This window comes from Colobus angolensis, unplaced genomic scaffold, assembly GCF_000951035.1.
Source record: "Colobus angolensis palliatus isolate OR3802 unplaced genomic scaffold, Cang.pa_1.0 Scaffold122, whole genome shotgun sequence".
NCBI lineage: Eukaryota > Metazoa > Chordata > Mammalia > Primates > Cercopithecidae > Colobus > Colobus angolensis.
In genome coordinates, this window is record NW_012113364.1 from 3768980 (window position 1) to 3781701 (window position 12722).

The following is a 12722-nucleotide window of genomic DNA, read 5'->3' on the forward strand; positions in this document are numbered from 1 at the left end:
GGCCGCGCTGGATGTGTGCGCGCGGCGCCGGCTCTCCGCCGCGCCGAAGCTGTTGCCCGGTTCGGATCTGGTTCGGCGCCTCCGCTCTCGGACTTTGGCGAAGAAGGAGCCCAGAGACTTGTGGACGGAGCCCGGTCGGGAGTTGGGCGTTTTCTCTTCGTGTGTTTTGGTGGTTTCCCCCCTGGTCTTTGACGATCGCCCTTCGGGAGCCCTGCTAAGGAACCAAACCATGAACTTGGGGCTGACCGGACCGCTTAACCCTTTGCGACCAGGTAATGCAGCCCCCGGGGCGCGGCTCACTCGCCTACCGCCTGCGGTCGGAAGGGAGGCGGCCGGGTCGGGGGTCTTTTGTTGCGGCGGCCGGGCCGGCGGGCAGGGGTGGCAGGGGCGGGCTTCTCGTATCTGGCGCGCCCAAGCGCCCCTTCGCCACCCCTCCTCCCTCCTTTCCTCCCCCCTCTGTGGCCCTGTCGCCCGCCTTTGTACTTTCCTCCCTCGGCCGGCCGGGCTCGGCCGGAGCTGCGCGGTCGTGCCGGGAGGGCCTGGCGTTCTCCGCCGAGCTCCGATGTGGGGAGGGGGCCGGGGCCTGCGTCCGCTTGAGCAGGGGGCCCTAGCGTGGCTCTGCCCGCTCCTGGGGTCGCGCTTCCCCCGCGCGGAGGTCGGGATCCCGGCCCACACGCGGTGCCAAGGGAAGCGAAAGGAGATCTGGGCTCGGGTTCGGCAGCAGGAGAAAGAACTCGCGCTTAAGTTTTCAGGAGGTTTCTGTTCTCTTGTTCGAAAGCCCCCCTTCCCGCCTGTGCGGGTGCGGAGGACGGCCCCCGGGGTCTGCGTCCGAAGGGGGTGAGGGTGGACCTGGAGCAGGAACCGCTGCGTCCCACCCTGTCTGCACGCACGGCTTTTATAAGTTTTCCTCATTCTCCGCGTTCCCGCCTCCAATCTGTTTCACTTACTTAACTTTCCTTTAAACGCCAACAACGGCTTCTAGCAATATTTTTTTACATTAAAAAAAAAAAACGTATTCCCCCTCCCCTTAAATAAAAAGCAGCCAAAAGAGAGCTTTGGTTTTCTGTCAGTTTTAGATTCAACCACTTCATGCCCCTACCTTCCAAAACCGAGCGAGGGGATGAAAGGAAGTGAGTAAAATCTTCAAGTCTGTAGTGGGTGGAGGTGCCCCCGTGTTAGAGAGAAGGAAGAGCTCAATTCGTCGGTTCATTCTGGGCTCGCAGCTTTTCCATTTGAATAATAATTTAAAAAAACAAAAGCCAGGAAAATGGTCCAGGTAATAGAAGGAAATGCAGACTATTTTCTGAAAGCAAGGAAAATAATGAACATCCCCAAGATTAAGACCCAAGGAACGAAATCATTTGTACAAATGCTCTAAACCCTAAGTAAAAAGAAAGTTCATTGAGGAAAAGGAAAGGATACTCGTGTCGTTTCCCCTGAAGATTTTGGCTAAGAAGCTCTCTTCTGACTTATTAGGACAGTGGTCGGCCATAGTTGTAACCACCTGGATAGGAGAGAGAAGGGATCCAGAATGTTTTCACGATCAACCAGAGCCCCTTTGCAGTGGTCATCTTTTGGGTGTTTTTCTGTGGAGGCCTTTCTGAGGCACCCCGTTCCCCAGTTGCAAGAGGCATGGTGTCCAGCCTTGTGACTTGTATCAGCCAAGTAAGGGCTCAGAAAGCTTTTAGTCGAAGATACACTCCTAAGCCTCTCTGAATATCCGGTCAGACTTACTTCCTTAATAACTTACTGGTCGGCGTCATAATAATGACATCCTTAAGTTTGGTTCAGACATTAGGATCACGTAAGTGTCTCTTTGTGAATCCCATGTGGAGCTGACAAAGGTGGCAGAAGCAAAAGGCCTGTTCACCCACAGTTTCTGTCCTTTTCACTCGAACACACACACACACACACACACACACCCAGTGCAAATAAAAACTTGGTCAGGAACCATTTCCTTTCCCTGTTTATGCTTTTTGCATTCAGAGACAGTAATTTGTTTTTATATTTCTTGGGGCCAATTAGACTCACTTTAATAGGTAATCCCAGAATTTTCAAAGGTTATGTCAGTTTGGTAAAACACTTTAATACACAGACTTTTTTTTTTCCCTTATATCAGTTCATTAATTTTGTAAGCCATGAATTTACATTCAAAAGGAATTCCAACCCGTTCTAAGAAACACTTTTTCATGAAAGGATGGTAAAATACACCTATCTTGAGTTTTTAGCTGGGAAACTCACATTGCTAGAAATCTCAGTTAATATTTCAGTATAGCATCATCATGTAATTTTTGGCTTTATAAGTTGTTATTCTTGATCTAAGTATAACTTGTTTCTCCCCCATTAACTTTTTTTTTTTTTTGACAGTTTGTTTTTATGTAAAGGTACTGTTATGTATAGTTTAGGATATCAGGAAGGCCCTCTGTATTTTTCATTATTCCTGCAAAATAGGAAAAAATCTATCTAGGGTTTATGGTAAACTGCATGTATAAATGTGTGCACTTCAATGTTTGTTTTCCACATACATTCATTTGTGTCTGGATTTGTTAATCATATGAACACCCCCATAAAAGAAATGTTAGAATTAAAGTGAAAAACAGTCTTAATAAAAATATTTTATCTTTCTGTATCACTTGCATTGAGAACTAGAACATGTCCCCCAGATGTACACAGGAATATTTCATCTTTGTCAGTATTACATGGAAGAACTAAATTGAATATCCTCTTTGTCCGTAAAAGCTAGCCCCAGAGTCCAAATATGCTGTGCTTCAGAAGTCCCACTCCCCCTATTTCCTATATTTCCTTTTCCATATTTATTCAACATTCTAGGCTTTTGCTTTCTCAGAATATGCATCTCTGTTTATCAAGTGTGAAAGATGAGTGATTTCTCACGAGGGTTATGTAGCAAAAACCACAAATATAGCTTGGCCATTATAACTTTAAATGCAGATATATCCTCACGTTATGTAGTGGAGATGCTTAATTTTTAATTTTCAAGTTCTGGAAATACTCAGTGCTTCTGAAACATTACAGCATTTTCCTTCAAAGCGACTTCCATGTTTATTTTCCAGAACATTAGTGTATGATTTAAATTGGCTTTAGTTTTACTGTTTAAACAGGCTTATTTCACCTTCCTCGAGCCACTGTAATAATTAGCAGACATGTTCTCTAGAAACTGGAAAGGAAATAATGCTGGTGGCATGCATAGTGGTCGGGTTTTTGGGCAGGACGGCTTGCGTCTTTTTGAACACCAAGGTCGTTTGGTTACTGGAAGGGACAGGGATCTTGGAGTCATCAGATGAATCTTTTTAAAAAAATTAATTTCTGGCAGTGTTGGCTTACACTTTTTAGTGAGGAAAAGCTTAGCGTTAAATAATAGGCATTTCTGATTTGTGAAAGAAAATTGAAAAATAGGCATGTCTGCAAATACCATGAAAAGCATACCATTTCCAAAATAATGATCTGTCAACGAAATTGCAAAATCATTATGTGAATGAGCTGAATTGCTTTGTGTACCATCTCATAGAAATATGTTTTGCACAGATAATGTGTCTAATAAGGACACATTTTTAAAATCTGATTTTTTCCCCCCCCAGCAAGTAGCTGCACTGCAGGTCTCTCTCAGGCAGTCAACTAGCACCACCTTATGGATAATTTGGGGACATTGCTGCTTCCCTGCTAGGCTTTCGTAAAATGTAGTAAATTGATTTAAAATAATGGGAATGTTGATGGTGATGACAATATTAATGACAATAATAATGCGATTTTTCCCCTTCTTGTTTTTCAGGCATCGGATGCCAGCTCTGAAAAACTCTTCAACACTGTTATTGTAAACAAAGGTAAGACCCATTCATTCTCCTGAGTAATGGTTTATTTTTATGTTACTTTCTTGTCATTGCCTAGGAAGAAAGAAGAGCCAGAGTGATCTTTCTCTTTTAATTCTGAAGCTACTGTTGATGTTTTGTGTTTTTGCTTGAGATGAAAGTCTGCATACTTTGTGATGCATTAACAACCAGTTTATTTGAAAAGAATACATTGAGTCCCTATTTAAATAGATTTGACTAATCACTACTACTATGTGACTTTAATATAGAAAGCTGTACTAGAGAAGAATAGTTCTCAAAATGCCTGAACTTTATTGTTACTTATCAACTACCCAGCAGTAGGAGAAGTATAAATAGCTGATGTGCAATGCAGACTCCAGTAATCAGTGGATGTTTAGAATTCACAGTATTATGGTCATAAACCAAGCCTTACTCTGCTGTGGGCTTTCTGTAGAGTTAATAAACGAGCAAGAGGGCAGAATTTAAATATGCACTATCCCATTAATTTCTTCCAAACCACAATCTAGACTAAGAGAGGCTAATGATATAGCAGTACATTAAGGGAAAACTAACCTTAAATCATTGCCAATAGGTTTCTGCGCAGTTTTCATTTGTTAGCAGTATTGTTGGAAATAATTAAATTTAGGGGAGTCTCTAATCACGGGCTCTGAAAGGTGTATAATTTGAAAGGTACAAACCATATAAACTATTTAATCTTCCCCTTTCCACTATCGAGCCTGATTTAGGGGCTGGCATGATAATTGCTCAGTAAAGATGTGCTTTCTGTGATAATCTCTTTCTGTGTTACATAGACGACACTTGGTAACACTTGAACAGACTTGGGCCTTCACAAAGTGAAATTTGAGACCATTTCAGCCTTCTGTAGTTGCCTTGGCTAGCATTTTTGCTAGCTGGTTAGTAAGACATTTCCAAGTGCAGTTATTTTGAGCTCCCAGATTATTTTAGAATTTGAACCAATTGCAATTTTAAATAGTACATTATGTTTAGAGTTCCCTTGAGGTGTATGTGATTGCTGTTACTCCCAGAATTACTGTCATATTGAATTTTATCTTTTTTTATTGCCTAATGGAGTATTCCAGTTTTATATTTCATCATATTTTTTGATGGACTGAAAGTTTGTATAAATGTGTTATCCATAATGCTAAAAGCCCAATAAAAGAAGATGTGCCATTCATAGCATACAGTGCTCGTGGGTAAAAATGCACCATTGTCTACCACTTGGTGTTTCCTTGTGAGAAAGGAGGGTGATGGGAGAGGGAGATTGGGGTAGAGGGCAGGTCACCAAAGGCAAGGCTTCTTCGTTTCTGCGGCCCCCCAGGACCTCTGCCACATGTGACTGTGTCTGTCTTCTGCTGATTCGCTACTAAAAGCTTTGGAATGTATTTCCCCTTTCTGGGATCTGGCCCTAAAATAAGAGTCGGCTCCAGGACCTGCACTCTGGCCACCACTGCCCTGAAAGACTCTCTTCAGGGAGGATGAACAGCTCGCCTTTGCCTCTTCCCTCTGGTTCTTTCCCCCCTTTCTTTCCTTTTCCAATCAAACGTTTCCCACATTCTTATTTTTGTTTACTTACAGAGTGTGATTTGTGGCATCTATTTGGTTGTGAATAGCCCTCCCCCTGACAGGGTGCCTTTCTTCTGCGCTGCTTTTCTGGGGGTGATTTAGTTGCCTTGAAAGGATTAAGGTTTCTTTGTGTACACTAAAATCAACATAGGCTTTTTCTAAGCTTTGCTTGGGAAACCATACACAAATAAGCATTTTAGTTGATGGCAGATTATTCCTTTGCCCCTTATTTCCATCAAAATGGCCTTTCTTTTCTCCTCCAGAGTTTCCCCTTAATGCCTTATGCTAATTCCTGTTGGTAACATGAATGACAAGAGACGGAATCAGTGCGAATCCAGGTGGTGCAAAGTAGACTCACTGGTATCCAGCACCCCCTTCCTCCCTGGGGAGAAAGAGATTAAGGGGGGTGCGGAGGGGAAAGCATCGGGGACAGTTTTGTTAAGGGGATTAGTATTCAGACTGCTAAATATCAGGAAAACAACTTCAAAAAGGGATTCACTGTGTAGTGATCATGTCAATAATTGCTTCAGGACAGGTGCAGAGTCTTGTTATAGGCTTGTGGTTTTGGGTCTGTTTTTACTCCGGGTAGTGGCAGTGTTTACAGGATGGATGGCTGACAAGGCCTTCAAGGAACTGTCAGCTTCATGCACATCAAGTTCAAGTTTTCCTGCAAGGCGGCTTGCGTGCCTGAAAGTCAGGTCTCCTGTCCTCGTCCAGTAACTTTAGCCAAGAGCAATAAAAAGCATCGTAAGAAAGGGCAAATTTACACCAGGTAACAAACACAACTGGGGAAATCTTCAAAGCCCCAGCTTACGGGACAGTCTAACCGGAGTACAGAGGAGCTGACATGTGTATCCCTCCACCTCCAGATGTTTAAAGTTACACATCACCTCTCCCTCTCAAGAGGCCGGCAGTATTCTGGCCTCAGAGGAGCGTGGCTTTAAGCTGCTGTCAAGATTATGCTGCTGAGCCTGGTGGCAGGCAGATTTGGTCCATAAAATTTCACTGTGGGAGGGCAGTGCTAATCTCACAAGCTGATTGTGGTGGGGGTTGGGGGGGGCACAGCCTTGATGTTGGGCTGCACAGTGTGGAGATGAAGCTCAGGCAGAGGCAACAGGGGCCATGGCTGGAGGCCCATCAGTCAGCCCGTGAGCTTGAATAAGTCATTTACCATCTTTAGGTCAAGATTTTCAGTCATAACAAAACCTATTCCTGGGCCAACATCTCTGGTGGGGATAAAACAATTAATTGGGAAGGGGCAGGAGTTGAGACAGAGTGGGTACAGTGAGTATGTTTTGTATCACTTTTGTTCATTGATTTTATTTGGACTTTGCCTGTGTTGTAGACGCTATCCAGTTTAATAGAGATTTTGTGTTTAGGTGTTCCAAATGGTCGCTTTCTTCTGACGCCTTTTATTCCCTGCTTTAAAACAAGCTAATCAAACAGCACGTGCTTGCATGTACACATGACTTGCCCAATGAGGCCTGAGCATTTCGAAAGGGGTGTGGCATTGAGCAGGGCTTAGCATTGTAGACACAAAAAACAGTTTAACTTTAATCAAGGTCATGGTTGCCGTATTTAATCTTTATGTGTTTAAATGTTTACAGGATGTTCATGTGAATTTTATGAATCCTTCTGTCTTTGTGACTCAACCATCTGCCAAAGAAAAAATTAATTTTCCCAGTGAGACAGAGGCACAGAGAGAGACTAACTTAGTGTCCCTGTTTAGTTGATTGAAATGCTGTAGGAGCAACAGGACCTGTACCCCAAAACCTGGGGTATTTATTCTAAAAAGGAACTTTCAGTCTATTCAACATGGCCAGTATTTATTATACTCTCTTGCCTACTATAGATCCTTGGTGGTGTCACCAGTTTGGTCTGTAGACAAAAGGGCAGAAAATGAGTTCTTCTTTGCTGCACACAATTATCCTGCCAACATAATGAATCTTTCCTAAAACTCTTGGATTGCTCCAGAGCAGAGCTGCTTGAGGAGGAAAGAAAAAGAAGGGAAGCCTGTCTGGGAGGAAAGAGAACACTAGTAGGGTGTCAGGAGTTCTGCACAGCCCTCTGTTTCTAGGATGCCAGTCCTGGCGTGTGGCCATGGGCTAGGTTAGGGGAAGAGAAAAATCCCTGAATCGCTGCCTCCTTGGTTCAGAGCCCTCCTTCCCAGTATTTAGCCGGTAACCAAGATAAGTCACAGATAGACGATGACAAGTCAAGTCATGGATAGACGGTGAGAGGGGCACCATGGTGTATTTTACCCCGTGACTTTCTCACCCCTTCTTCTTCCTTCAACTTTGTCTCAAGTTGAAGAACTGGGTCCTCCTGGGGAAAAGCCCTCTGAGTTAGCCATCAGGGAGCTGTGCCCAGCTAAATGGGCATTTCTGAATTGGTGGCGTGGTTTTCCTCCAGCGGGGAATGAGGCCCCTCATTCTGCTTCTTTCTACTGTGAGCACCCAGTGTCTCCTGAAATGTGAACAGCAGCAGAGCAGCTGCTCACCCTCGTAGGCAGGACCCCACCTCACCTCCATCAGCCTGGGAGATTCTAGTGGACACTCATCAAGAAGAGCACCAGATGCAACACTCTGGCCACCTGGAGCCCTCTCTGACCAGGACTGCTTTTCCTCTCCCAGTCTCTGCCAGGCCTGTTAGTGGAACACACCCGGCCTCTTCTTGGGGTTGGTTTTGCACTGAGAATTTCCAGTGGAACACAGATGAGATTGGAGCCTTTAGGTTAGTGGAGCCTTTGGATATTTTTGGCGGTACGGTTCTATCAGCATTGTAGAAAGAAGACCTAGCTTAAAAATTGCCTGAAATCTGAGGAGATGAGGTAAGAAACAAGTTACCCAGAGACACTGCTGGCTTAGTAACCAGGTACCTAATTCTTCAGTAGCAACCATAGGACCTTATTCTTTAGGTTTAGACACAAGGGATTTCCTTGGTTTGGTGACAGAAAGGTAAAAGTCATATTGCCATCAAGGTCACCGTTGACTTTTAAGAAAAACCCGGCCGGGCGCGGTGGCTCAAGCCTGTAATCCCAGCACTTTGGGAGGCCGAGACGGGCGGATCACGAGGTCAGCAGATCGAGACCATCCTGGCTAACATGGTGAAACCCCGTCTCTACCAAAAAATACAAAAAACTAGCCGGGCGAGGTGGCGGGCGCCTGTAATCCCAGCTACTCGGGAGGCTGAGGCCAGGAGAATGGCGTGAACCCGGGAGGCGGAGCTTGCAGTGAGCTGAGATCCGGCCACTGCACTCCAGCCTGGGCGACAGAGCGAGACTCCGTCTCAAAAAAAAAAAAGAAAAAAGAAAAACCCATTCCCGCTGAGCGTGGTCGCTTACACATGTAATCCCACAACTTTTGGGAGGCTGAGGCAGGAGGATTGCTTCAGCTCAGGAGTTCAAAACCAGCCTGGGTAATATAGCAAGACCTCATCTCTACTAAAATTCCAAAACTCTAGCTGGGGTTGGTAGCATGTATTTGTAGTCTCAGCTACTTGGGAGGGTGAGGTGAGAGGATCACTTGAGCCCAGGAGGTCAAGGCTGCAGTGAGCCCTGATTGTGCCACTATAGCCGGGGTGACAGTGTGAGACACCATTTAAAAAAAAAAAAAAAGAAAGAAAGGAAAGACAGCCCTTTCCCTGAAATAATTCTGAGCATGAAAATAATGCAGTTGACTGTGGAATAGCTTTCTTAAGAAAAAAATTTGGTTTAGAGTTTAAAATCCCTTCATAATGAACATATGGAGACCATTTTACAATTCCTCCTAGGGTCTCGTTAGTCGTAGGGAGGACATGATGTAAAGTGCATCCGGATGTGCACAAGAGCAAATTGTGCCAGTTTCAGCCTCTGTAAATTAGTTTTGTTTTTGTCATGCCTTAAATTCCACATAAGGGAAAGTTAGACCATCACTCATTTATTTTTCTCCCTCTGGACCTTCTTTGTACTATTTCAGAGCTTTTTCTTGAGTTTTTAGGAGATAGAGATGTCTGGAGAGTTAAGTAGTATTTAAGGGTAATTGGTGCTTGATGCAAGAGACAAAGGAGTTGTGAGTAGTTCAGTCCCTCCTCCTACTCCATACTGCAAATAGCATGCAATCAGCTCCTTTTGTTATGGAAATTGACCTTCCTATAGAAGCAGAGAATTTGTTGTATAGAATCATCCCTTGAGCCTTCTTGGAAACAGATGCCTTGTACTGTTAGTGTGAAACCACCAGTAACAGTCAAAAACTATTCCATGTTGCGTGAAAGTGTCTCCCACCATTTTTCCAATAGTTGCTTTTGCTGAACTGATCTTTTGCCGAACTTGAGAATGCGTGTGGTGGTGAATCCTGGGATACTGGATCCCATCACTGGAATTGTGAACTGGGTGAAAGATCCCAGGCATTCGAAGTGATCTTGATGGTGCATTTTGGGTAGAACTTTGACAGCTGCCACTTTTCCATCCTGAGTGCCCCTGTGATGGAGGAGACATAGATTACAGTGTAACCCATTCCATTCTTTTAGTCAGATGTTCAAACATCACTCTGGTTACTTTTGAGCTCAGTGGAAAGCCCTTGACTTATACTGGGCGATTACTGCTGTCCTTTGAAAGAGTTTTCTCTATCCTTGGCAATATTGACCAAAAAGCTTGAATGTTCATCAGCCTCTCTTCAATCCATTCATATTTAGTGTTTTGTGTAGTTAATGATGTAGTTAGTATTTGGTTGTCTCAGAAAGTAATACGCATTCATGATAGACAATTGGAAGTGAAAAATATCAGATCGGTTCTGTAGAGTCTAATGACAGTTGAGTGACAAAGGGCTCAGTCACGTGGGCCAACCCCAGACAGGAGGGTTCCTGAATGGAGGAAGCCCGTGGCTAGCCCGTGGCCTCTGGATTATTTCTAGTTTCTGACAACTGCAGAAAAATGTTGTTTTCTCTGAAAATGTATGTTTATTTAACTAGGTTTCTTTTTGCTTCACAATCTGGATTCCATTCAGTCAGTTACCACTCCAATTAACTAACAATTATTTAACATTAACAGTAATTACAGACGCCAGTTAAGCGCCTACAGATGTCAACTGTTAGCTTTGTACCTAATCACTCAATGAAATGGAGAAAGTTCAACAAACATCAATTAGCCAAGCAATTAGTATGAGTTAGGAAAGAGCATGTTATCATGTGTGAGCTGATTCAATTTATTTTATTTTGGCAGTAAAATACACACAGGCAAGCAGCAATACGTTCCTCAGATAAGATAAAACTCTATTGTTTTGCAGCTTACATAAGAATTCTTTCCTTTCCTGTGCATAAGTCAAATACACTCTTGTCTGGAATTTATTTAACAGAATTTGTCTCAATTACTCTGAAAGCTCAGTCTCAGGAAGCACCTTTGGTGAATTATGAATCCAGTGACTGTACCGTATAAGGAAATGCCAGAAAACTTCAGTGGAGAAAATGATTGATTCCCATTCGAGTAATCCACTCCGTGCATTGCGGATTTTTACCACTTTCTTCCCGAACCTCTGGTGGAACGAGTGCAACAGTGATTTTATTAATTTCATGGTGCCTGAACTTTTACTCAGCTGTCTTTTATTTAGCCTGGAGCTAACATCAAAGTATTTTACCTACTTGCCCAGTCTGTGCTTTTAAAAAGTAGAAACAGCTGTCTATTGAAGATCCATGTTGTGAATTCACCAAGGAGATTCCAGACTCTCCTGAACTCAGAAGTGCTGTTCCACTCTCTTTTTTCCCCCCTCCGCCTCCTCCACCCACAGAACTTGACTCCTGCCATTAGTTGAGCTTGCCTGGACTTACTGGGAGAGTGCATTCTGAGGCCTGGTGTGATTCTGTGAAGTGGCCCAGAAAGTGGAGATTCATTTTACCTCCAAGAGGAAAGTTGGGCATAGGAGCTGGGCCTCTGGTTCTCCTCCTACAAATGATTTCTCATCAACCCTTAAAGCCCTTAGATGGGAGTGGAAGAAGCCAATCCCTCATGGGGTGCTCCGTCAGGTCTGTGTGCATCTTATGTGCAGAATTTTCCATCCGAACAAGCCTCTCAGCATGAACTGAATGCGAAAGTTGGGAAAAAGTATTCTGCCACTGGTACGGCTTGGGGTGAAGGGCCACCTTGTCCCATGTGCAGTTTCTATTATAAAGCATTTCCTGGTATACACTACCACACCAGTACATGCTGGATCCTGACAGATGTCTTTGCTCTTCTGCATCAAGTCATCAGGTCTCTGTGAATCTGCTTTGTCACATTTTGCTGCAGTAACAAAATAGCTCAGAGTCCTACAATAACAAAAGTCTCATGTTAGGTGTCATCTGCCAATCAGCCGCAGCTTTCCTTGTCTTTGTTCTAGGATCCAGGCCAAAGGAGCAGTCCCCATCGTGGTTATTCTTTGAGTAAAGGGGCAAAGAGCAAAGACAGAAGCAGGGAATGCCTCCACTTGGATGTGGGTGTGGCATTTCTAACAATCCCATTGGCCAGAACAAGTCACATGACCGAGCCTGCCATCAGTGGAGTAGAAAGTAAACTCCCACAGGGAGGAGCACAAGAGAAGAGGAATCCACAGGGGTGGGCCTTGGAAGGAAGGGAAAGCAAACACTGCACTGGTGATGCTATCTGCTACAGGCCCATTCCAGAAATCTGACAAATCAGGAGCTGTTGCCTCTTACTGTGTTAATGCAAATGGAATGGAGGGTGGCTTACATAGCTCTGATGATGATCTCAGTAGGCTTTTCTGTTAGAGACCTGGTAGCCTAATAGCCGTTTGGTAGGAGTTTATATTAAGTTAGATCTGATAAGTTGTCAAGAAATTAATTGCTTTCTTATTGTTTACCTGGGTTAACTTATAGCTGGCTTTGAGTGACTTATGGAGAAGTTGCCCCAGAGTGCAGAAATGACTTCAATGATTTGCAAAGAATAATTGTTGGACGGGCCAGCTCTTTAGACTCTGCATAATTAACCCAAGGAAGCATGATGGCTATAAAACTTTACTGCAAAATAGTATGCATTGTCATGGTTACTTTGAACATGGGCTTTGGATTTAATATTCTCACAGACACTGCTTTGAATCCCACTGCTTTGAAGACACTTACTAGCTGTGGAACTTTGGGCTACTTAAAACATCTTAGAACCAATTTTTCCTTCTGTAAAATGGGAATAACCAAACCCATCTCACGGAGCTCTTGTGAGGATGAAATGAGGCAATGTATAGAAAGTGCTTAGCCTACCTTGTACCATATTTTGATCTAATTATACAGTGGGCTAAGTATTTTACATACGTTCTATCCCCTAATCTTCATAGCAGCTCTTATTTAGAAGAG

The 12722-nt window shown here is 43.8% G+C and overlaps 1 protein-coding gene across 1 annotated transcript in view; it reads left to right on the forward strand.

Moving 5' to 3' along the window:
- Positions 1-12722, forward strand: part of AUTS2 (autism susceptibility candidate 2) — a 1211676-nt gene that overhangs the window by 1113593 nt on the left and 85361 nt on the right. Inside the window, exon 7 of the mRNA XM_011932306.1 lies at positions 3788-3839. Within this exon, the coding sequence (XP_011787696.1) occupies positions 3788-3839 (52 nt within the window). The remainder of the gene's footprint in view (positions 1-3787; positions 3840-12722) is intronic.